The sequence below is a fragment of the Zophobas morio genome, unplaced genomic scaffold (assembly GCF_036711695.1).
Source record: "Zophobas morio isolate AGI-343-1 ecotype UQ-CSIRO unplaced genomic scaffold, CSIRO_AGI_Zmor_V1 ptg000075l, whole genome shotgun sequence".
In the NCBI taxonomy this organism is placed as follows: Eukaryota; Metazoa; Arthropoda; class Insecta; order Coleoptera; family Tenebrionidae; genus Zophobas; species Zophobas morio.
Genome location: NW_026972180.1, coordinates 1,119,282 through 1,142,853, shown reverse-complemented (window position 1 = coordinate 1,142,853; position 23,572 = coordinate 1,119,282). Strand labels below are relative to the sequence as shown.

Below are 23,572 nucleotides of genomic sequence, written 5' to 3'. Positions count from 1 at the left end.
TGGGCGGGGCTAGCACTTGGTAAGATGAGACTGATTTTGACAAATGATATTTCTTTTGGGAAAATAGCGGGCGGGTGGGCGGGGCTAGTACTTGGTAAGATAGGACGGATTTTGGCAAATGTTATTATTTCTTTTGGGAAAATAGCGGGTGGGTGGGTGTTTACGTAGTATTTATTAAGTCAAAAATGATTTTGCCCCTATTAATGTTGTAAAAACTTGTGAAATTTAAAGGTGTTAAATTGCAAATTTCCATAGTAACGAGTTAAATTCCAAAATTTACCTGAAATGTGCAAAATATGATGAGTCTATACTTGTGATTTATTTTTAAAATATAATTAATATTTTTTACATTTGCTTATACAGGGTGTCTCAGAAAAATTAATGACTGAGTTGTTAAAAAATAAATATGCAGTCAGATTTAGGAATTTAATTTAACTGTGGAAATATTCAATTTAACACCTTTTAAATTTAACAAGATTTTACGAGTTTAATAGCGGCAAAATCAGTCTTACTTTAGCAAGTACTAGCCCCGCCCACCCGCCCTCTATTTCCCTTTTAAGTTTACCTTTTCCTACAAAGTCTTTTATAAGTAAGTAACAGCATTCCAACTTTGGTCTCAGAGCCAATAAAATGAGTAATCAAAGAGGAATAGGGGTGGGTGGGTGGGGACACTTTTGACTTTGCGTTAAATCTTAAGTTCTACTGCTTGTCAAAATAAAACTCAAGACCCATTTTATAGTAAATAAAATTAGTCGGTGAAATGGAGAAAGGAGGCAGGCGGAGCTGAGTTTACCTTTTTTCGATAAAGTCTTACGAGAAATCATTAGCCCCGCCCACCCACCCCTTCTTCATTCTGGTAAAGACTCTTAACATTGTTGAGTCTTATCTTCGCATATACTAGGCGTCCATCTCCTCTCTATTTTCTCAGAAGTTATATCATTTGTCAAAAGTAGTCTTACCCTAGCAAGTACTAGTCCCGCCCACCCGCCCTCTATTTTCTCAGAATGTATGGCATTTGCCAAAATCAGTCTTATCTTAGCAAAATTTTTTTTTAGATATTTCGAAAATTCTTCTATTCATTTCATTATAATAATAATAATAATGGTGATTTATTCATTTGTATCAATAAAGATCATTGAACACGTCAAATATAGAAACAAAACACACGTAACAGTGACATAAATATTATTTCTGGAAAAATGGATCTTTAAAAATCATTAAATCTACAAGTCGAAATCTACAAGAAAATATTTTTAGCCAAAAAATTCAAGAGGTTGAAAAAATTGAACCTATTGAAAAACTTCGTAACGAGTTATAAAAAAATAGGAAATATATTTTGAAGGGTTAATTCGGAAAACTAATGGGTTGTTGGTCCCGGATCAAGATTTTCGAAAAATTCGATTTGAAAATAATTTTTTTAGAAATTTCGACATTTGTTATTTTCATTTTATCGTTTCTGGAAAAATGGATGGGACTTTCAAAAAAATTAAATTTTGTTAAGTATAAAAATGTTACTTCTGTGGTTTGTTAACTCACGTTTATTTTTCACTTTGAGTGTGCAAAGTTTTCGAAAAAAATCGATTGTATAACAAAATTCCACAGTTTATTTTAGAAGCTACAAAGTGATTACTCTGGAATTTTTGCGCGGAATTTGAGATATCTTGGAAATGATAAAACTAAATCTCACATGAGGCACGAAAAATAGCATACTGTTATTTATGGAGTTTCTTAATCCATTCTTATTATTTTTTTTAGAACTATTTAAACATTTACTTCGTCGTTTGGTCCAATAAAGGCTTTAAATGTAATCCTGACATGATTAATCTAAATTGTTTCTAGTTAATACACGTTTTCAAACGAAAACAGTTCTTAGTTATTAGTTCTCTATGAAGATTTAAAAATTAAAACTTTTTCAGAAATACTTATGATATCAAGAAATTCTCGTGTTACGTTTCTTACGAACTATAAATTGGTTCAGCTTTTTCGAAAGTGAACTCAATTCATTCCAGAACAGCGTGTTTCTATAGGCAAAACGTACTTCAGACATATTAACGAACTTCTATTTTATTTTCAAACGATTTCGGTTGAATCTTATAGACACCGGTAATCTCTGAAGTGTAATAAAAAAAAAGTCGCTGCAACGTTATTCATTTTAAGAAAATTTAAAATCGTTTTAATTCCTAGTATTGATAATATTCTATCAATAATAATTATCTCAGTCAATCAGTTAGCTTCTCTTCACCCTGACCAATAGTCATCATCTCAAACCCAAATATTTCATTAAGTAATATTTCTGATAAGGCAAAACTTATTTTATCGTCTTAAAGGAAAGCAGTAGCTTTCTTGGCTCGTGCGGAAATGACGTCACCCCATTTTTTTAATTGATATCTCTATCTTTTATGGTGGTTTAGGATAGATTTTTTCATAGGTTTCCGAGAGGTTATGCGGCGTTGCAATTAAAATTTCAGTGGACTTCAGTGATCGTGATAGTTCCGACTCGAAAAAGTTCACAATCAATACTGGTGAGAATACACGTCCTAGACATTTTTTATTCAATTTACGGTCTGAAGAAGACATCCATATTTTCCGAGACACAAAGCCCAACAAGCAATTCCAGCGGTGACACTCCGATGGCACCATTCACGTCCCCAGATACATCTCCATTGTACCCAAACAGAAGCTACCTACCCCGAAACGCAGAAAAAGGTGTCGATGCGAATAAAGTCATCGTCAGGTAAAAACGTCGTTGAATAGCCGCCAATTACCTGCGTGGTCCTTGCGGGTAATTCTCCCGATTTGCTTGTAATTTTCGCGTGACCTATTTACCGCCCCCGCCGCCCCAATCGATCACGATCCTCCAACAAGTGAAGTTTAAAGCGCAGCAGCATCCCCAACCTGCCGCCGACACAAGACAAGCAGAGCACTGACTATCACAGACACCACCGAAGCGAGGGGTGGGGGTTATCCTGTGGGATAGCCCTGCCCACTCGCCCCACCCTAAACACGCCCCTGACAGAAGTCCCGGATCCTGGAGCATCCTGAAAGTCAGTGTGTTGTGGACCGACAGCGCTCACGTTGCTCGATTATCAATCGCCAGTTATCAACTATCAACTATCGATTATCAAAGTGATGAGTGCGGTGCGCGGCTGAGTGCTGGACTATGATCAAGAAAATTATGACAGGTGCGTACGCGGCGGAATCGATATCAATTTTTTTTGATAAATGGGTCCCTTTTTATCAAAATGGGTTCTGCGTCGTTTTAAATGCGGACGATGGTGCTAATTGGGCCCGCGAGAGCGCATTAAGACGGATATCCTTCGATAGGACGTTCTTTATCTCTCGGTGGTTAATTTGGAATGAAAATTAACCGCCGACCGCAGAGCTTAACTGATGTCTTTTCGTCCTGTTAATTAACAGCTTAATTGCTCTACTACGTAAACAATGCGAAACGCTACTTTCTGCGAAGCACGTAACATAACCTAGCACAATGGCAATATTTTGTGCAGGACTAAACAATATGTTATTGTTATCTTAGCAGGACAACGACCTGCTGCAATCGCAGGATCGTGCTCCATCTAGATTTGCGGGAGGAAAAAAGGCGAAAGTGTCAACTTGCACACTATTATCACGTTTTTTAACGCGAGCCGGCTTTTAACTCGAGGTTTAATGGAGGTTGCTAAAACGGGAGTTTATTGGGGGAGTTTTCGGGGTGGAATGCGTTATCGGGAGGGCGAGCTTTTTTGTTTCGAGAGTGGGTGCAAGGACGACGTTTTATTTAAATCTAGCTAAAACAACAAAAAACAAACAAACCGCGCTTGTTTAATCAGACTGGATTTTCATTGTACTTTATCCTGAAGCATAAATTATCCAACCCAATTTTTTTTTTGGACTAATTTTTGTTCGCACTTTTTCGATTTTTTTCTGTATTCAAATGACTACCACGCAGACGGTTTTTTTTAATTTGCTAGCGTTTACGACTCGATTATGCTGTGCTGTGTTTCTCTAATAACCATTTGACGGCGAAATGAAGTGCAAATTGCGCTTACTTATTCTCCTTGCTATTAAAACATTTATCTCATTATTTGATTTTGTATTAATTATAATATTGTGTGATGTTTCATTGTTCGAGATTTGTTTTCTTTGCTCATTATGAGTTTGAGTGCGCGTGTTTGTTTCAAAACTATGTAGTGGTGTGTGATTTTGCCGACTCGGCTTCTTAATTTTTGATCCGTTTATCTGCGTAATTTTATTTCTTTATTGACGTACTTATTTCGTTTCATGCTTATTAACAAGTTATTAATTTTAAGAATTTAAGAGCATCTATTACGTAAAAGTTGAGGAAAAATGCATCTGTATGAATTGTTAGAAGAAACAAAACATTAAATTTTGTAAAAATAAAGAATTCAGAGACATTTGTAAATATTAACGTTAAATAGTTGTTTTTCGACTGAAAAAATATTTCTGTTGTCACCCACTTTAGGTAATTTTTTTATTGTTCTTTTCAATATTTTTACTTTCACTTCTTCACTTCTTTCGTGTTTGTTAACAATAACACCTTTATTTCACTACAGGTGCCTTATCTGAGACATTAATTGAAACGACCAAAAACGAATAATGAGAATTAAAAAAAAATGTGTAACTTCAAAGAACTGAGACATTCTTAATCCACTTTTTTTCAGATTTGTGTGATAAAACAAACATAGAATTCCTAGTAACCGAATTGAGAATAATTATTTTAATACAGAGTGTTTAGCCAAAAATATTCAACCAATTTGCTTTGATATTTTTCAAATATTTTAGACATTAGGAAAAGTGTATTAAATAATTGTGATTAAATACAAATTTAAAACCACCGGAGATGAATTTTTTCGGTCTTGCGTTTGATGGTGTTTACAGTGTCACTATACAGATTGTTTCAGTTAAGAAATACACTATTTTCTTAAGAACATGATTTTTTCTTTCTGTATACTTAATCCGGGAACATACTGTATATTAAAAACACCAATTTTTTTCATACACTAAGGAAGTAAAATATCAAAAGAAAATTGGCGTTTAATTTTGTTGGAAATATTTTATTATACACAATGTTCAATTTATTTTGATTTAAATTGTTAAATTGCTCAGGGACCAAAAATCTGATATGCATGATATTTTCGTAATTTAAGATTATTAAAATCGGACCAACCCTGGCAAAAAGCAAGTTTTTATTTATCTAAGAATTAATTAAAATTAATTAGTATTTAATTTAGCAGGAGGCTTCCCGAAATTTGTTTATCCCATAATTTGAATACTATTTATTAATGGGGCATGATAGTCACATGAGAACAGCACTGGTTTTGACAGTGGATCTACAGTATGTTCCCATATTAACAATTTTTTTTTATTTGTAAATTTTGCAGAAAAATGTCAAAGGAATAAAAATTCTGTCTTGATTTAAAATAAGTACTTCACCCACACAATCTTTTAAATAGAGCAGTTTTTTTTTAAATGGATAATATTTTTTTCAAACAATTTATTTAAAAAAAAAAACTTAATGTTTGTTGTTTATTTAAACACATGTTTATACTTTGGTAGTTTTAGTCGCATAAACAAAAATTTGTATTTCTTTGACATTATTTTTTAAAATTTTTCCTTCTTGTAAACTCAATCCGGGGACATACTGTATATTAAAAAACACATTTGGTTGGTAGTGCAAGATTATTTAGACAGAACTTCCCTAAGTCTCGATTTCTTCGAATTGTTATAAAATTTGTTTTTGAGAAATTTATTTCTTTGATAACCTGTACAAGCTAAAAAATGTAGAAACTACCTGTCACAAGGTAAGAAAAAAAAAGGTAGCAAAGGTCGAATCCGCGTTACGAGCAGGCCCTAATTTAGTATAAAAGGTTGTGTACAGCTTGAACGCCAAGGGGAAAAGCTCGACTCGGATTCATAACCCACAAGTACAGAAGTAGAGTTGGAAAATTAATAAATAGGATTAAAAAAAAACAATAATTTAATTTTTTTGAAACCAGAACTGTGTTTATTTTTTTAGTTTTTCAATTATTTGCCACTTTAAACTCTAAAAGTACTAGAAAAAGTAAAAAATTATGAGTCTTATTCAGTTTTTGATAGCGTTTTATATTTTATTTAATTATTGTAATTTTCGTTTCCTGCGATTTTGACACACATTCGCAAGCAATAAACAAAATTTATGTTTACAATGTTGCTACAAATGCAGCTTCTTCAAAATATTATAAAATTTTAGTTTGCGGAATTTTATTGTTTATTAGAATCTGTATAAGTTAAGAATCGAAGCAGACACATAAACCACAAGTTTAGGAGTATGTTATTTAATAAAATTTCAATAGCATTTATTACGCAACATTTTTGAAGAACGCAGATTTTTTTTATATATTTTTTTTAAATTACAACAAATTTTTTCCTGTTTTAAACTCAACGCGGGGAGGTTCTGTACATTAAAACAACTTTAATTTTGGATTTTTTATTTTCAGTTTTTTTTTAATTGTAGATTCCTCAATTTCTGGAGTTTTCAATTTTTCGCTTCTTCAATTTTTGATTGACAATTTTCCTAGCTTTCGTCTTAAATACAATGTAATAATAATTATAATTTTTAAAATTTGTAAGTTTTTCAATTTTATGCCTTCTGAATTTTTCCAGGTAATTGGATTTTAAAACTTTTTCATTTATTCGGTTTTTCCATTTTTTTTATTTTTTATTTTTGAATTTCTGGATATTTTATTTTTCATTTTCAGTGTTATAGTTTTTCGCCTTTACAATTTTGACGATTCTATAATTTTTGATTTGGCAACTTTTGGATTTTCCAGTGTTTTGAATTATTAATTTTTTTCGATTTTTCAGTTTTCCAATTTTAATTTTTTCAGTATTTCAATTTTTCGTTTCTTCAATTCTTCGATTTGCAATTTTTCAATTTTTAAGTTCTCGAATCAAAAAACAAAGGGAAAATTTGTTAAATCGAAAAGTCAAAAATGAAAAACTAAAAATATAAAATGAAAATGGGAAATTGAAACTTCAAAGACTGAAAAATTGAATAAACGACACATAAAATCGAAAGAAACTTTAAGAAAAATTTGAATTTCTCGATATTTCATTTTTCATTTTCAATGATACATTTTTTCGCCTTTACAATTTTGACGATTCTATAATTTTTGATTTTCCAACTTTTGGATTTTCCAATGTTTCGAATTATATTTTTTTTTAGATTTTTAAGTTTTTCAGTTTTTAATTTTTTCAACATTTCAATTTTTGGTTTCTTCAGTTCTACGATTTGCAATTTTTCAATTTTTAAGTTTTCCAACCAAAAAAAGGAAAAGTTGTAAAACTGAAAAATCAAACATGAAAAACTAAAAGTATAAAATGAAAATGAGAAATTGAAAAATCAATGATTGAAAAATTGAATAAACGAAACACAAAATCGAAAGAAACATTTAAAAAATTTTGAATTTCTCGATATTTCATTTTTCATTTTCAATGTTACAATTTTGCGATTCTATAATTTTTGATTTTGCAACTTTTGGATTTTCCAAAGTTTCGAATTATACATTTTTTTCGTTTTTAAAATTTTTCAGTTTCTAATTTTTTCAATATTTCAATTTTTGGTTTCTTCAGTTCTTCGATTTGCAGTTTTTCAATTTTTAAATTTTCGAATCAAAAAAAAGAAAAGATGTAAAACTGAAAAATCAAACATGAAAAACTAAAAGTATAAAATGAACATGAGAAATTGAAAAATCAAAGATTGAAAAATTGAATAAACGAAACACAAAATCGAAAGAAACATTGACAAAATTTTGAATTTCTCGATATTTCATTTTTCATTTTCAGTGTTAGTTTTTCGCCTTTACAAATAAAAAAAAATTGACGATTCCATAATTTTTGATTTTACAACTTTTGGGTTTTCCAATGTTTCCAATCATTAATTTTTTTCGATTTTTAAGTTTCTCAATTTTTAATTTTTTCAATATTTCAATTTTTCGTTTCTTCAGTTCTTCGATTTAAAAGTTTTCTATTTTACACTTTTTCGAATTTGCAGTTTCTCGTATTTTCGGTTTTCAGACATTTCAATTTTTAAGTTCTCGAATAAAAAAGGGAAAATTTGTAAAATTGAAAAACTAAAAATATAAAATGACAATGAGAAAAATCAAGGATTGATAAATTGAGTAAACTAAACACAAAATCAAAGAAACATCGAAAAAATGAAAATCAAAAAATCGAGAAAATGAAAAATTAAAATTAAGGACATGAAAAATTGAGGAACCGAAAAATCGGGAAATCGAAGAATCAAGAAACCGAAAGGTTTTTAGATTTGAAAACCGAAAAATAAAAAATTTTAAAAACCACAAGTTGAAAAATCAAAAAACTGAGGAGTCGAAAAATCGGAAGATTGAGAAATCGAATCATCAAAAAATTGAAAAATCCAGAAATTAAAAATAGGGATATCGTATTATCGAAAAGTTGAAAAATGGAGAAATTTTAAAAATCGTAGAAATGAAAAATCGAAAACAAACGACGAATCGCAAAATCAAAAATTTAAAAAATAGAAAAAATGAAAAATTGAAAAATTGAAGAATCGAAAACTGAGAAATCGGGAAATTGAAAAATCCCTAAACTGAAATGTCAAAAAATTCGCAAATGGAAAAATTGAAAAATCGAAACATCCAAATATTGGAAAATCGAAAAATTAAAAAATTGTAAAATCAAAAAACCAAAAAATTGAAAATAGAAAAAACTGAAAATCGTAAAATAATGAAAAACCGAAAAATTAAACAATCGAGAAACTGAAAAATCGATAAAATGAAAAATCGAAACATCCAAGAATTGAAATGTTGATAAATCGCGTGAAATCGAAAACTTGAAAAGCCGAAAAATCTAAACGACGAAAAATTTAAATAACAAAAGATTAAAATCGGGAAATTAAAACATCGGAAAAGTGAAAAATCCGGAAACTGAAATCTTACCAAAATTAAAATGTTGAAAACTTAAGAAATCGAAAACTCGAGAGCTTGAGAAATCGAAAAATTGAAAAATTTTAATATTTAAAAATTAAAAGATCAAAACATCAAAAAATTGAAACATTGAAAAATTGAAAAATCAAAAAAAAACCCAAATTGATTTCTCGAAAAATTATGAAATTTAAAAATCCAAACATCGAAAAATTGAAACATCCGAAAATCGAAACATAAAAGATCGAAAAGTAGAAAAATTATCGATAAGAAATTGGTATTGAAGGTTATTATACAATCTGGATGCGTAAGGAAAAATTCGAGGCAGATTCATAAGCCACGACTGCAGGAGTAACGTTGGAAAAAAGTTAATTCTTTAATCCTATCTTTTATAACAAAAAAATTGTTTTTTTAGCTTTTCAATTATTTACAATTTTATAATCTAAAAGAAGTAAGAAAAGTCGAAAAAAAAATTTTTTTTAGGCGGCGTCATCAAATTCATAATTCTTAATTTTGGTTGAGAAATCGAAACATCAAAAAATTGAAAAATCCAGAAATTGAAAGATTCCCAAAATTGAAACGTTGATAAATCGTGAAAACCAAATATTTGAAAATACGAAAACTCTAAAGGTAGAAAAAAATAAAATCAGGGAATTAAAACATCGAAAAATTGAAAAATCCAGGAATTGAAATTTTGCCAAAATTGAAATGTTGAAAATTTGAGAAATCGAAAACTTGAAAGGTTAGAAATCGAAAAATCGGAAAATTTTAATAATCGAAAGGCCAGGTTGTCGAGAAATCGCAAAATTAAAGTATTAAAAACCAAAAGATAGTTCGAAACATCGAAAAATTGGAAAATCGAGAAATAGAAAAATTGAAGTATCCAAAAATCGAAACATAAAACATCGAGAAGTAGAAAAATGAGCGATAAGAAATTGAAAAATTGAAAGATTTAAAAACCAAAAAATTGAAAATAGAAAAAATTAAAAACCTTAATAACGAAAAATTGAAAAATTAAAGAATCGAGAAACTGCAAAATCGAGAAAATACAAAATCGAAGCATCGGACAATTGAAAAATCGAAACATTGCAAAAATGTTCATAAATCATGAAATCGAAAACTTGAAAAGCCGAAAAATCTAAAAGACGAAAAATTTAAATAACAAAAGATTAAAATCGGGAAATTAAAACATCGGAAAACTGAAAAATCCGGAAACTGAAATCTTGCCAAAATTAAAATGTTGAAAACTTAAGAAATCGAAAACTCGAGAGCTTGAGAAATCGAAAAATTGAAAAATTTTAATATTTAAAAATTAAAAGATCAAAAAATCAAAAAATTGAAACATTGAAAAATTGAAAAATAAAAAAAACAAGTTGATTTCTCGAAAAATTAGGAAATTTAAAAATCCAAACATCGAAAAATTGAAACATCCGAAAATCGAAACATAAAAGATCGAAAAGTAGAAAAATGATCGATAAGAAATTGGTATTGAAGGTTGTTATACAATCTGGATGCGTAAGGAAAAATTCGAGGCGGATTCATAAGCCACAAGTGCAGGAGTAACGTTGGAAAAAAGTTAATTCTTTAATCCTATCTTTTATAACAAAAAAATTGCTTTTTTAGTTTTTCAATTACTTACAATTTTATAATCTAAAATTAGTAAGACAAGTCGAAAAAAAAAAATTTTTAGGCGGCGTTATCAAATTCTTAATTCTTAATTTTGGTTGAGAAATCGAAACATACAAAAATTGAAAAATCCAGAAATTGAAAAATTCCCAAAATTGAAACGTTGATAAATCGTGAAAACCAAATACATATTTGAAAATACGAAAACTCTAAAGGTAGAAAAAAATAAAATCCGGGAATTAAAACATCGAAAAATTGAAAAATCCAGGAATTGAAATCTTGCCAAAATTGAAATGTTGAAAACTTGAGAAATCGAAAAATCGAAAAATTTTAATAATCGAAAGGCCAAGACGTCGAGAAATCGCAAAATTGAAGTATTAAAAACCAAAAGACAGTTCGAAATCGAGACATTGAAAAATTTAAAAATCGAAACATCGAAAAACTGGAAAATCGAGAAATCGAAAAATTGAAATATCCAAAAATCGAAACATAAAACATCGAGACGTAGAAAAATGAGCAATAAGAAATTGAAAAATTGAAAAACCGGCAAACATTGAGAAACCGAAAAACTGAAACATAAAAACCGAAAAATGGACGTTATTTCATAAGAATTATTAAATCTTATTTTGAAAAATTTTATTTTTTTTTACGATAATCCCCATACTGTAAAAAATGTAGATACCATTCACATGCGCAGTCCGTTTAAATTAGTATGGAAGGTTGTATTTTTTCGCGAAAAAATTCAAGGCAGTTTCATAGACCACAACTACAGGAGTATTATTTTAGAAAATCTAAATCGTATTTATCATGAATGAGTTTGATGTAACGTCATCAAACTGTTAGTGGGGATGATTAAACAAGATTGGATTAGCGTTTTACCGTCTACACGATCAACCGTAAATGCTAGTCACATGAGCATAGCAGAGTGTTTTTGATAATAGATCTATTATATTAAAAAAGTCGTTAGTTGGGGCGCTATTTCATACAAAATATTTCTTGAAAGACTTTATGCAAAAAGGTAAAAAAACAATGGTTGCATGAGAAAATTATTAAGAATGTAAAATTTGCATTGTAGAAAATGTGATACGTAATGTCTTGAAAATAATATCTAAATTAAAAACCATACAACTTGAAAATTAAAAAATTAGACTAAAATTGTAAAATTAACAATATAAATAAATTCTTTCAGCGAAAAATCCGAAGTTTGAAATTTTTAAATAATTTCCACCTTTGGCCTAAAACTGCTGCACTACCTTTAGAAACTTGAAACTTCCACGACACAAAGCAATATTCTCTCTCAATTCAGCCCGGGTCTGGGCAGAGGTATCCAAACGCCATTCCTCTTGGTATTCCAGTAAGGAAAAGCGTGTTGGTTGTGTCAATATTGGGACAGATAGCCGTGTCTCAAATCACTGTAGAATTGCCGAAACATGAGAACTGCGGCATCATTAGGATCCTATGTAATCCTCGGCAAACAGTCGGTCCGACAATGCGACCTGTGTTTTCGGTACGATATCCGAAATAATCAACTCAAACAAACCATAAAAGGACGAAGGACCATTACTAGTTAGCACGAGTGTGCCAAATTTCACAAAAACCGAAAGCAACCCCGAAAATAAATTATAAATTAGTCGGCGTGTCAACACAGATCCACCAACACCGCTGCTTACTAAAAATGTAAATAGCGACGACGTGGAATCAAGTTTCTTCCACCTGCGGATCGGCAGCACAAGGCGTCTCTTTTTCCGGGAACTAATAACTCAAATAGGCTGCGATTCATCACGCCACAATACAAAAACTCCAATCTTATCTATTCGTTTCCAATTGTTTATCAACAAAACAACGCCGGGGGAAAAATTAAGTGTAAATTGTCGTCATTGTTCCTTTGAAGACACGTCCGGCGCGACTAACACCAAAGACAAAAGCCAGCATGAAATTTTTGCGACGATGCGTACATTTCCGAAAAGTCATATCTTGTATTCATAACCAGGAGATATGAATGGGATCCAAGCTACAACAATATCAATCTTTATATTACCGTGACGTCACGTCTGGGCGCCTTTGTCCTCCGGGTTCATTAGCAATCAGGCGGAGGTTACTTTTGTAATGTAAACATGCACCTGCGTGGGAGAATTTCGAAAAGGGAGTGTGATCGGGTGATGAAAATGCGATTTCGGGCATTTTTTTTTGTATAAATCTGTTTATTAATAATGAATATTTAAGATTTCATTAAATTAGTTTGAATCGGATTTCGGTTCTTTCGAATTATGAAGATTTTATATTTTTGGATTTTTCTTTGTAATTTTCAGCTCCATAAATTTTGTTTTTACATACACAATTTTCAAATGTGAAATAATTTAAAAATTTCAAACTTCGGATTTTTCTCTGGAAGAATTTTTTTTATATTGTCAATTTTACAATTTTAGTCTAATTTTTTAATTTTCAAGTTGTCTGGGTTTTAATTTAGATATTGTTTTCAAGACATTACGTATCACATTTTCTACAATGCAATACAAATTTGACTACCTTTTTGCATAAAAACGTCTTTCAAGTAATAATAATAATAATAATAATAGATCCATTATCAAAAACACTCTGCTATGCTCATGTGACTAGCATTTACGGTTGATCATATAGACGGTAAAACGCTAATCCAATCTTGTTTAATCATCCCCACTAACAATTTGATGACGTTACGTCAAACTTTTTGATGATAAATACGATTTAGATTTTCTAAAATAACATACTGCTGTAGTTGTGGTCTATGAAACTGCCTTGAATTTCTTCGTGAAAAAATACAACCTTTCATACTAATTTCAACGGACTGCGCATGTGAATGGCATCTACATTTTTTACAGTATGGGGATTATCGTAAAAAAAATAAAATTTGTCATAATAAGATCTAATAATTCTTATGAAATCACAGCCATTTTTCGGTTTTTATGTTTCAGTTTTTCGGTTTCTCAATGTTTGCCGGTTTTTCAATTTTTCAATGTCTTGTCGCTCATTTTTCTACTTCTCGATGTTTTATGTTTCGATTTTTGGATATTTCAATTTTTCGATTTCTCGATTTTCCAATTTTTCGATGTTTCGATTTTTAAATTTTTCAATGTTTCGATTTCGAACTATCTTTTGGTTTTTAATACTTTAATTTTTCGATTTGTCGACATCCTGGCCTTTCAATTATTAAAATTTTTCGATTTTTTGATTTCCAACCTTTCAAGTTTTCGATTTCTCAAGTTTTCAACATTCCCTGATTTTATTTTTTTCTACCCTTAGAGTTTTTGTATTTTCAAATATTTGAATTTCACGATTTATCAACGTTTCAATTTTGGGAATCTTTCAATTTCTGGATTTTTAAATTTTTTGATGTTTCGATTTCTCAACCAAAATTAAGAATTAAGAATTTGATGACGCAGCCTAAAAAAATTTTTTTTCGACTTTTGTTATAATTGAAAAGCTAAAAAAATATTTTTTTTGTTATAAAAGATCGGGTTAAAGAATTAATCTGACTTTTTTCCAACGTTACTCCTGCACTATGAATCCGCCTCGAATTTTTCCTTACGCATCCAGATTGTATAACAACCTTTAATACCAATTTCTTATGGATAATTTTTCTACTTTTCGTTTCTTTTGTTTCGATTTTAGGATATTTCAATTTTTCTATGTTTGGATTTTTAAGTTTCCTAATTTTTCGAGAAATCAATTCGGGTTTTTTTTTAATTTTCAGTTTTTCAATGTTTCAATTTTTTGATTTTTTGATCTTTTAATTTTTAATATGTACTTCAATTTCTCAAGTTCTCGAAATCTCGGTTTTTTAAGTTTTCAACATTTTAATTTTGGCAAGATTTCAGTTTCCGGATTTTTCAGTTTTCCGATGTTTTAATTCCCCTATTTTAAACTTTATTTTTTAAATTTTTCGTCTTCTAGGTTTTTCGGCTTTTTAAGTTTTCGATTTCAATTTGGGAAATTTAAAATTTTTCGATTTTTGCAATGTTTCGATTTTTCAATTTTTCGATGTTTCGATTTTTCATTTTCTCGATTTTTCAGTTTCTCGATTCTTTAATTTTTCGATTTTTAGTTATTTTAAGGTTTCTAATTTTTTCTATTTTCAATTTTTTGGTTATTAAATCTTTCAATTTTTCAATATTTTAAATTTTCGATTTTCCAATATTTGACTGTTTCTATTTTTCAATTTTTCCATTTCCCAATTTTTTGACTTCAGTTTTGGGATTTTTCAGTTTCCCGATTTCTCAGTTTTCGATTCTTCAATTTTTCGATTTTTCATTTTTTCTATTTTTTAAATTTTGGATTTTGCGATTTGCAGTTTGTTTTCGATTTTTCATTTACACGATTTTTAAAATTTTTCGGGTTAATTTTTTAGTATAAATCTTATTAATAATGAATATTTAAGATTTCATTAAATTAGTTTGAATCGGATTTCGGTTCTTACGAATTCTGAAGTTTTTATAATTTTGGATTTTTCTCTGTAATTTTCAGCTTCATAAATTTTGTTTTTACATACACAATTTTCAAATGAACAATTCTGTTAACAGTGATTTATTTATAAAATAAAATAATTTAATGAAGCCATTTTTTATATAAAACGTTTCAAAAAGAGTTTTTGAAATTAAAATTTTTTTGATAAATATTTGTTACTAATTTGAAGATTTTTGAATTTTTAGACCCATTGACATGTTCTGTAACAAAAAGAATAACAAAGGATAAATACATTTCGAATAAATTTCAAAAATTTAAAAAGTGGATTTTTATGAAGCCATTTTTTGTGTTCATAGTTCTTTCATTTTTAAAAATTTTCAAAACGTGTCGATTTGAAATTTTTAAGTTCTTGATACTTGTTAGTGATTTTAAAGTTTTGCAAAATTTTGGGTTTCTTGTAGTATAAATTTTGATTTACTAGACTTCAATTTGGAACCGTTTCTGAGGTTCTCTTTTTTAAATTTTCAAAATTTCACCTAAAATTTTTCAGTTTTTAAACTGAATTTTGAGAAATATTCGCATGTACTAAAGTAAAAAGAACAAAAATAACTAAATTTTAAATAAATTTCACAAAAATCTTTTAGAAACTGTTGTTTTCAAATTTTAAAATTTTTGATATTTCTTATTCATTTTTGAAAATTTGCGATTCTGGAGAAGTTGGAGTTATTAAACAAACATCGTCGTTAGTAAAGTTTCGAAAATGGTCAAAAATAGCCCAAAATTTGAAGAAGAGAAATATTCAAAAAATCTCAATTTTTGAAAAAGTTGTCTAAAAATTCTCAAAAAATCTCGACGTGCGGATACCAAAAATATAGCGTGTTTATGTTTATCGTCCAACATTTTCAAAATGTTCGATTTTAAGGTCAAATTTTCTAAAAATTCCAAAAATTTCGATATTTCAAAGGAAATCTACAAGAAAATGTGTTTAGTTAAGTTTCGAAAATGGTTAAAAGTGGGCCGAAATTTGAAAGAAGTATTGGAAAAATTTCACTTTTAAAAAAGTTGTGTAAAAATTCTCAAAAAATTCAGGGATGTAGGATCTCGATGTGCTGTACTTGCTAAGGTAAGACTGATTTTGGCAAATGACGTACCATCTAAAAAACTAAAGGGCGGGTAGGCGGGGCTAGTATCTGGTAAGATAAGACTGAACAATGTTCAGAGTATTTCCTAGAACAAAGAAGGGGTGGGTGGGCGGGGCTAATGCTTGCTTATAAGACTTTGTCGAAAAAAGTTAAACTTAGCCCCGCCCACCCACCCGTTTTCTAATTTTATCTTCTGAAATGAGAAATAAATCTTCTAGCAAATACTTAGTATAACAAAAGAAATTACGACTAGCTATTTTTTCCCATTCTCAGTCGACAGAATCACTAATATGACTAATTCACCCCGCCCACCCACCCCTCCTTCATTACAGTGATACATTTTACATATTAGTGGATCTTATACTGAAAAGAAATAAAATCGGAAGAATGAGAACAGGGAGGGTGGGTGGGGCTAGTACTTGCTAAGATAAGATTGATTTTGGCAAATGACGTACCATCTAAAAAAGTAAAGGGCGGGTGGGCGGGGCTAGTACTTGCCAAGATAAGACTGATTTTGGCAAATGGCGTATCAACCAAAAAATAAAGGGTGGGTGGGCGGGGCCAGTACTTGCTAAGATGAAACTAATTTTGACAAATGATATACCTTCTGAGAAAATAGAAGGGAGATGGGCGGCGCTAGTAAGACTGAACAATGTTAAGAGTATTTACTAGAATGAAGAAGGGGTGGGTGGGCGAGGCTAATGCTAGCTTATAAGACTTTGTCGAAAAGAAGTAAACTCAGCCCCGCCTGCCTAATTTTTCCATTTCACCGACTTATTTTATTTACTGTAAAATGGGACTTGAATTTTATTCTGACAAGCGGTAGAATTTAAGATTTAAACCATAATCTAAAGTGACCCCGCCCACCCACCCCCATTCCACTTTGATTACTCATTTTATTGGCTCTGAGATGGAAGTTGAAATGCTTGTTACTTACTTATAAAAGACCCTGCAGGAAAAGTTAAACTTAGTCCCGCCCACCCACCCGTTTTCTGAGTTTATCTTATGAAATGAGAAATAAATCTTATAACAAATAGTGCAACAAAAGAAATTACGATTAAGAGCCATTAGTACCCATTCCCAGTCGACAGAAGTATTAATATGATATAATTAACCCCGCCCACCCACCCCTCCTTCATTTCAGTGATTACATCTAATTGAAGGGTGGATCTTATAGAGAAAAAAAATAAAATCGTTAGAATGAGAACACACGTGCGGGCGGGGCTAGTATTTGCTAAGACTGATTTTGGCAAATGACGTACCATATAAAAAATAAAGGGCGGGTGGGCGGCGCTAGTACTTGTCAAGATGAGACTGAACAATGTTAAGAGTATTTCCTAGAACAAAGAAGGGGTGGGTGGGCGGGGCTAATGCTTGCTTATAGACTTTGTCGAAAAAAGTTATACTTAGCCCCGCCCACCCACCCGTTTTCCCATTTTATCTTCTGAAATGAGAAATAAACCTAACAGCAAATAGTGTAACAAAAGAAATTACAGTTAGCTATTTGTTCCCATTCCCATTCGACAGAATTATTAATATGATATAATTAACCCCGCCCACCCACCTCTACTTCATTTCAATGATTCATCTTACATAGTCTGATTGAAGATTGGGTCTTATACTGAAAAGAAATAAAATCGTTAGAAGGAGAACAGGGCGGGTGGGCGGGGCTAGTACTTGCTAAGATAAGACTGATTTTGGCAGATCACCTATTGTCTAAGAACATAAAGGGTGGGTGGGCGGGGCTAATACTTGCTAAGTTAAGAATGATTTTGACAAATGATATACCTTCTATTCCATTTTGATAACTCATTTTATTGGCTCTGAAACATAAATTGCAATGCTGTAACTTGCTTATAAAAGACTGTTGGACAAGTTAAATTTAGCCCCGCCCACCCATCCGTTTTCCCATTTTTTCTTCTGAAATGCGAAATACATCTTATAGCAAATAGTATAACAAAAAAAAATACGAATAGCTATTGGTTCCCATTACCAGTCGACAGAATTATTAATATGATATAATGAACTCCGCCCACCCACCCCTTCTTCATTTCAGTGATTCATTTTATATAGTCCGAATGAAAGGAGGGTCTTATACTGAAAAGAAATACAATCGCTAGATTGAGAACAGGGCGGGTGGGCGGGGCTAGTGCCTGCTAAGATAAGACTGATTTTGGCAGATGACATACCATCTAACAAAATAGAGGGCGGGTGGGCGGGGCTAGTGTTTGCTAAGATAAGACTGAACAATGCTAAGAGTACTTACTAGAATGAAGAAGGGACGAGTGAGGAGCACTAATGCTTGCTTATAAGACTCTGTAGAAAAAAAGTAAACTCAGCCCCGTCCACCTCCTCTTTCCATTTAACCAGTACTCGCCCCACCCACCCGCCCTCTATTTTGTCAGAAGATATGTCATTTGCCAAAATCAATCTCATCTTACGAAGTACTAGGCCCGCCCACCCACCCCCTATTTTCTGAGAGGATATGTCATTTGCCAAAATGAGACTTATCTTACCACACTTTTACATGGTAAAAAAATAAAGGGTGGGTGGGCAGGGCTAGTACTTGCTAAGATGAGACTGATTTTGGCCAATGAAATACCCATCTAAGAAAATAAAGGGTGGGTGGGCGGGGCTGATTTTGAGTAAGGATATATCCTCTGAGAAAATAGAGGGCAGATGGGCGGGGCTTGTAAAAATAAAATCTAAATAAGACTGAAAAATTGGAAAAATTATATTTTTAAAAAGTTGTCTAAAAATTCTCGAAAAAATTGGGTATGTAGATCTCGATGTGCGCAACATTTTCAAAATGTTTGATTTTAAATTCAAAATTTTCTAAAAATTGCAAAAATTTCAAAGGCCGATTCTGGGAAAACTGTTGGAGTTATCAGACATCTAGAGCTCGAAATCTACCAGAAAATGTATTGAGTTAAATTTCGAAAATGGTGAAAAATGGGCCGAAATTTGAAGAAGCATTTAGAAAAATTTCGTCTTTTAAACAATTGTCAAAAAATTCTCAAAAAAAATTCAGAGGTGTAGATCTCGACGTGTTGGTTCCAAAAATATAGCGTGGAAAGGTTTCAGAAATAAAGTAGAAACAACCAATCTTATATGTATAACGAATTGTCGAAAACATTTTGACTTTGAGTTGGCTGTACTATAGTGTAAGGAACATTGATAACGTCAAAAGTTGCTATTATCTTTATAGTGATGTCGTTTTATGTCCTTTGGAGCATCCTAGTAAAGGCCAATTTTAGGCAAAAATATTCACAGTTAGGAAACTCTTTCTTTTTTTTATTCTAGATACACAGATTTGGGGTTGATTATGACTACCGACACTATCATTGACTCCATTGATTTCAAAATGTCCTTTAAATATTAGAATTCGATTAATCGTTAAAATTGCTGCTATTTTGTAGCCACATTACTTTGTGTAAATGCCAACTCAAGTCAACTGTGAGTCAGAACGTTTTCGGTTACCGCATACATATTATTAATGTTAAAAAATTTTTCAAAAAGAATTAATTAAAAATTATCTTAAAAGAACAAAGTAAAATCCGTTTTGACTTAAGAGTTGGCTGGTACTAGCACAGATATTGTAGTTGGTTATCTAAAGCTAACTATGAGTCAAAATGTTTTCGACTATAACGCGTATTTGTACCAAACTTGCCACCAGAAACATTCTATCCAAACTTGACTGTAATTAACGTTTCTGTAGATGGCAACTTCGACTTCAAAATGATTTAGTTGGTCAAGAGAGTAATATTGGTCGGAGCCAACTTTGAGCCAACATGTTTTCGCAAAAACTTTTTAAAAAATTTTAAAATTTTTGTTTATAATTCTCGTTTCATAGAATGTTTTCTGTTCCAGAAGGAAGCGAAGATGAACTAGACGTCTCATCCGACCCCCACCAAGACCTCCACCCGATGGACAAAACAATGGTCCCGCCCCAATTCGACTCAGCCCTCGAGATCCTCAAAGTCTCCGACTACCCCTCGAACAACAACCTCGAAGACACCCCCGGCAAGCTCACCCTCAAGCCTGCGGACCAACTCTACGACCAGATCTGTGATGACGTCAAGTACCTCAACGGTACCAAGATGGACATAACCTATTCGAAATGCCGCGAGCTGCTGCTCGCCTCGGCCGTCGTCCCCTGCGAAATCGACGTCAAGGACGGCCTCTTCGCCAAGACCTCCATCCCCAAGGGCGCCCGCTACGGCCCCTTCCACGGCAAGTGGGCCGGCGTGCCCCAGGATCCCCGCTTCGCCTGGGAGGTGAGTGCCGAAACCGCACCCCCAAAACCCAATTTTCTCGAAATGGTGTAGTATTGGTATCACGGGTGAATCGTGTGGGACACCGTTTCTTGGGGTAATTTCACACCCCAGCGCGCGGGGATTAAGCGCCCTTATTTTAGGAAATTGTGCTTTATACAAATACTGGCAATTCGCACCCCTGATCGACCCCAATCTAGTAACCCGAGCCGCGTTAACTGCCAAAAGTGTTATTTTACGTGTTTGCAGCGTCTCGAGTTTGGATTGCGGCACTCGAGAGGAAAAAAGTGCCAAGGGTGGGTTCGATTCGACAGTTCATTGAGTGTTTTTACCTTGAATGAAACGGTTTTATTAATAAATATTGTACCATTGATAAGTGATTTTTATGGATTTATCAATGAAGTACAAACAAACTCGTGCGAGGAGTTGGATCTTCGCAGATATCGCGATCAGGTATTTCATTAAGTAAGTGCGATCAATAGGGGGCATAGATAAGGAAAGTGATTGAGGCAATCGACTCGAGATAGCGGCGTTTAAAAATAGAGGTGATGGGAGAAAATTTGGGTTGGCGAAGAGTGGGTCCGGGAGTTCTGGGAATTGTGTAGATAGACGGGATGGTTCCATTCAGCTGCTTCTGAATTTTCGCATGCAGAATTATCGTCGGAAAATATTTACAACTGTTATCTCTGTGTCATTTATTTGAGGTGCAGAAGCGGCGATGATTTTTTAATTTGGCGGGGTGATAGAAATGATGAGCTCTGACGTTTTGATCCAAAGCTATTAATCGATTATTAAAGCGGGTTATCGAATGTAAGACCGCCTTAATCCGATGGAACTAGATCACTCATATTTTGACCTACTTATTTTTTGAGCTTTGGATTTTATTGTGATTTTTTTGCGTCCACTTATATTTAATTGTTTGTTTGTTGTTTTCCTGCTTGGTGACTTTGATAATACAATCTTGTGGTTGATTGTACAATTTTATAATTGTACAATCTATAGTTTCTGAGTATTGGGTTTATTTTTAGCTACTTCTCATTTTATTGTTCTTTATGAACTAGTAGATTTTAACTTCTTATTTTACTTTACAAAACTAGATTTTTGGAGGCAAAATCAAAATTCTACAAAGATAGAATCGAAAACATTTTTCAATTTGTATTTTAAACTGCTATAAAAGGAAGTAAGAGTAGTTTCAGTTATGGGAATATTTTTTAAAGAATTTGGAAGATTCTGACTAAAAAAACCTTGAGGACACTTTGAATATTTTTTGAAGAATTTGACTTTTGTGACTTTTTTTTCAATTTAGAAGAAACCGCTAGTTTCATTTCGAAAATTTTTTGGGGACTCATAGTGTCTTTTGAAAAAATATTCAGGTCTGCAGTGTCTTTTTTTTTAAATTTAAAAGATTCTTGGAGGACCCAAATGTTTTAATTCTTGAAGAATTTGAAAAAATCTTGTTGTTTCGAATGTTTTTTTATTTTTTTTTCCAAGAGAATCCTAGTGTCATTTGGAGAAAAAGTTGAAGGATCTCTGCTGCACCTTAAAAAATGGAAAAAATCGTCGAGTTCCCAGTGCCTTTTTTTAAAAGAATTTAAAAGAATCTTGAGGTCTTCTGATGCTTTATTATTGGAAGAGTCTTAAATTCTGTAGTGTTTCTTTCTTTGAAAAACATTGAAAAGAATCACGTAGACCCTAGTGTCTTAGGTTTTGAAGAATTGAAAAGAATCTTGGGAACTCGTATCTTTGATTTTTTTGAACATTTTGAAAGAGTCGTGGGACTTCTAGTGTTTTTTTTAAGAATGTTCAAAGAATCTTGGAGATTCCTCATGTTTTACTTCTAAAAGAACCTGAAAGAATCTTGGGGTCCGTAGTGTCTTTTTTAAAAAATTCAAAAGAATTTTGTGGTCCGCAGTGTATTTTTTTCCAATTTAGAAGCCGCTGGTTTCATTTTGAAAAAAATGCAAGGCATATTTTGGAGAAATCTGCTGTTTTTATTAAAAACAAAAATTGAAAAACAATCTTCGGGTCCCCATTGTCTTTTTTTAAACAACTTAAAGGATTCTTGGACCCCCTGGTGTTTTATTTCGAAAGAATCGATTAATTTTTAGTGTTTTTTTTTTAATTTACAAGAATTTGGGAGCTTCTAATTCTTTGAGGTTTTGAAGAAATTGAAGAAATCTTGAGGACTTCTAGTGTTTTAGTTTTTGAAGACGTTAAAAGAATCTTGGGCTCAGTCTTATTTTTTCAATTTAAAAAGCCGTTAGTTTCACTTGAAAAAAAAAAAATTAAGAAATTTTTGAAAGAATTTTTTGAGGATCTCTGCTGTTCCTTAAAAAAAATGAAAACAAATCTAGTGCCTTTTTTTAAGAATTTAAAAGAATCTTGAGATCTTCTGATGCTTTATTATTGGAAGGATCTTGGAGTTCTTGATATTTCTTTTCTTGAAAAAATGAAAAGAATCATGGGGACCCCAAGTGTTTTAGATTTTGAAGAGTTGGAAAGAATCCTGGGAATTCGTAAAGTTCGATTTTTTCAATCCCAACCGTTTCTTTTTTTTGCAAAATTTTAAGGAATCTTGGGGAGTCCTCCTGTTTTAGTTTTAGAAGCTGAAAAAATCCTGGGGTCCGTAGTGTCTTTTTTAAGAAATTCAAAAGAATTTTGTGTTTCATTTTGACAAAAAAATACAAGGGATCTTTTGAAGATGTCTGTTGTTTTTATAAAAAAAAAAAAAGAAAAAAAATTTTCGGGTTCCCAGTGTCTTTTTTTAAATAATTTAAAAGATTCTTGAACCCCCTGGTGCTTTATTTTGAAAGAATCAGTTTCTAGTGTCTCTTTTTTTTTTTGAAAAATTTAAAAGAATATGGGAGCTCCCATTTTTTTGAGATTTTGAAGAAATTGAAGAAATCTGGGACTTCAAAAAAATTTTAAAGAAACTTGGGGCCAGTAATGTCTTATTTTTTCAATTTAGGAATCCGTTAGTTCCACTTGAAAAAAAAATTAAGAAATTTATGAAGAATTTGTTTGAGAATCTCTACTGGTCCCTTAAAAAAGAGAAAAAAAAATCTAGTGCCTTTTTTTAAGAATTTAAAAGCATCTTGAGGTCCTCTAATGCTTTATTATTGGAAGAATC

General features: G+C 31.7%; 1 protein-coding gene across 10 annotated transcripts in view; it reads left to right on the top strand.

The window, feature by feature from the left end:
* Window positions 1-23,572, top strand: part of LOC135143758 (transcription factor hamlet-like) — a 321,297-nt gene that overhangs the window by 210,739 nt on the left and 86,986 nt on the right. For 5 of the 10 annotated variants that reach the window (XM_064075684.1, XM_064075691.1, XM_064075693.1 and 2 more), the window contains one exon: window positions 20,039-20,445. In XM_064075684.1, the coding sequence (XP_063931754.1) occupies window positions 20,039-20,445 (407 nt within the window). The other 5 variants (XM_064075690.1, XM_064075687.1, XM_064075688.1 and 2 more) reach the window with 5 other exon arrangements.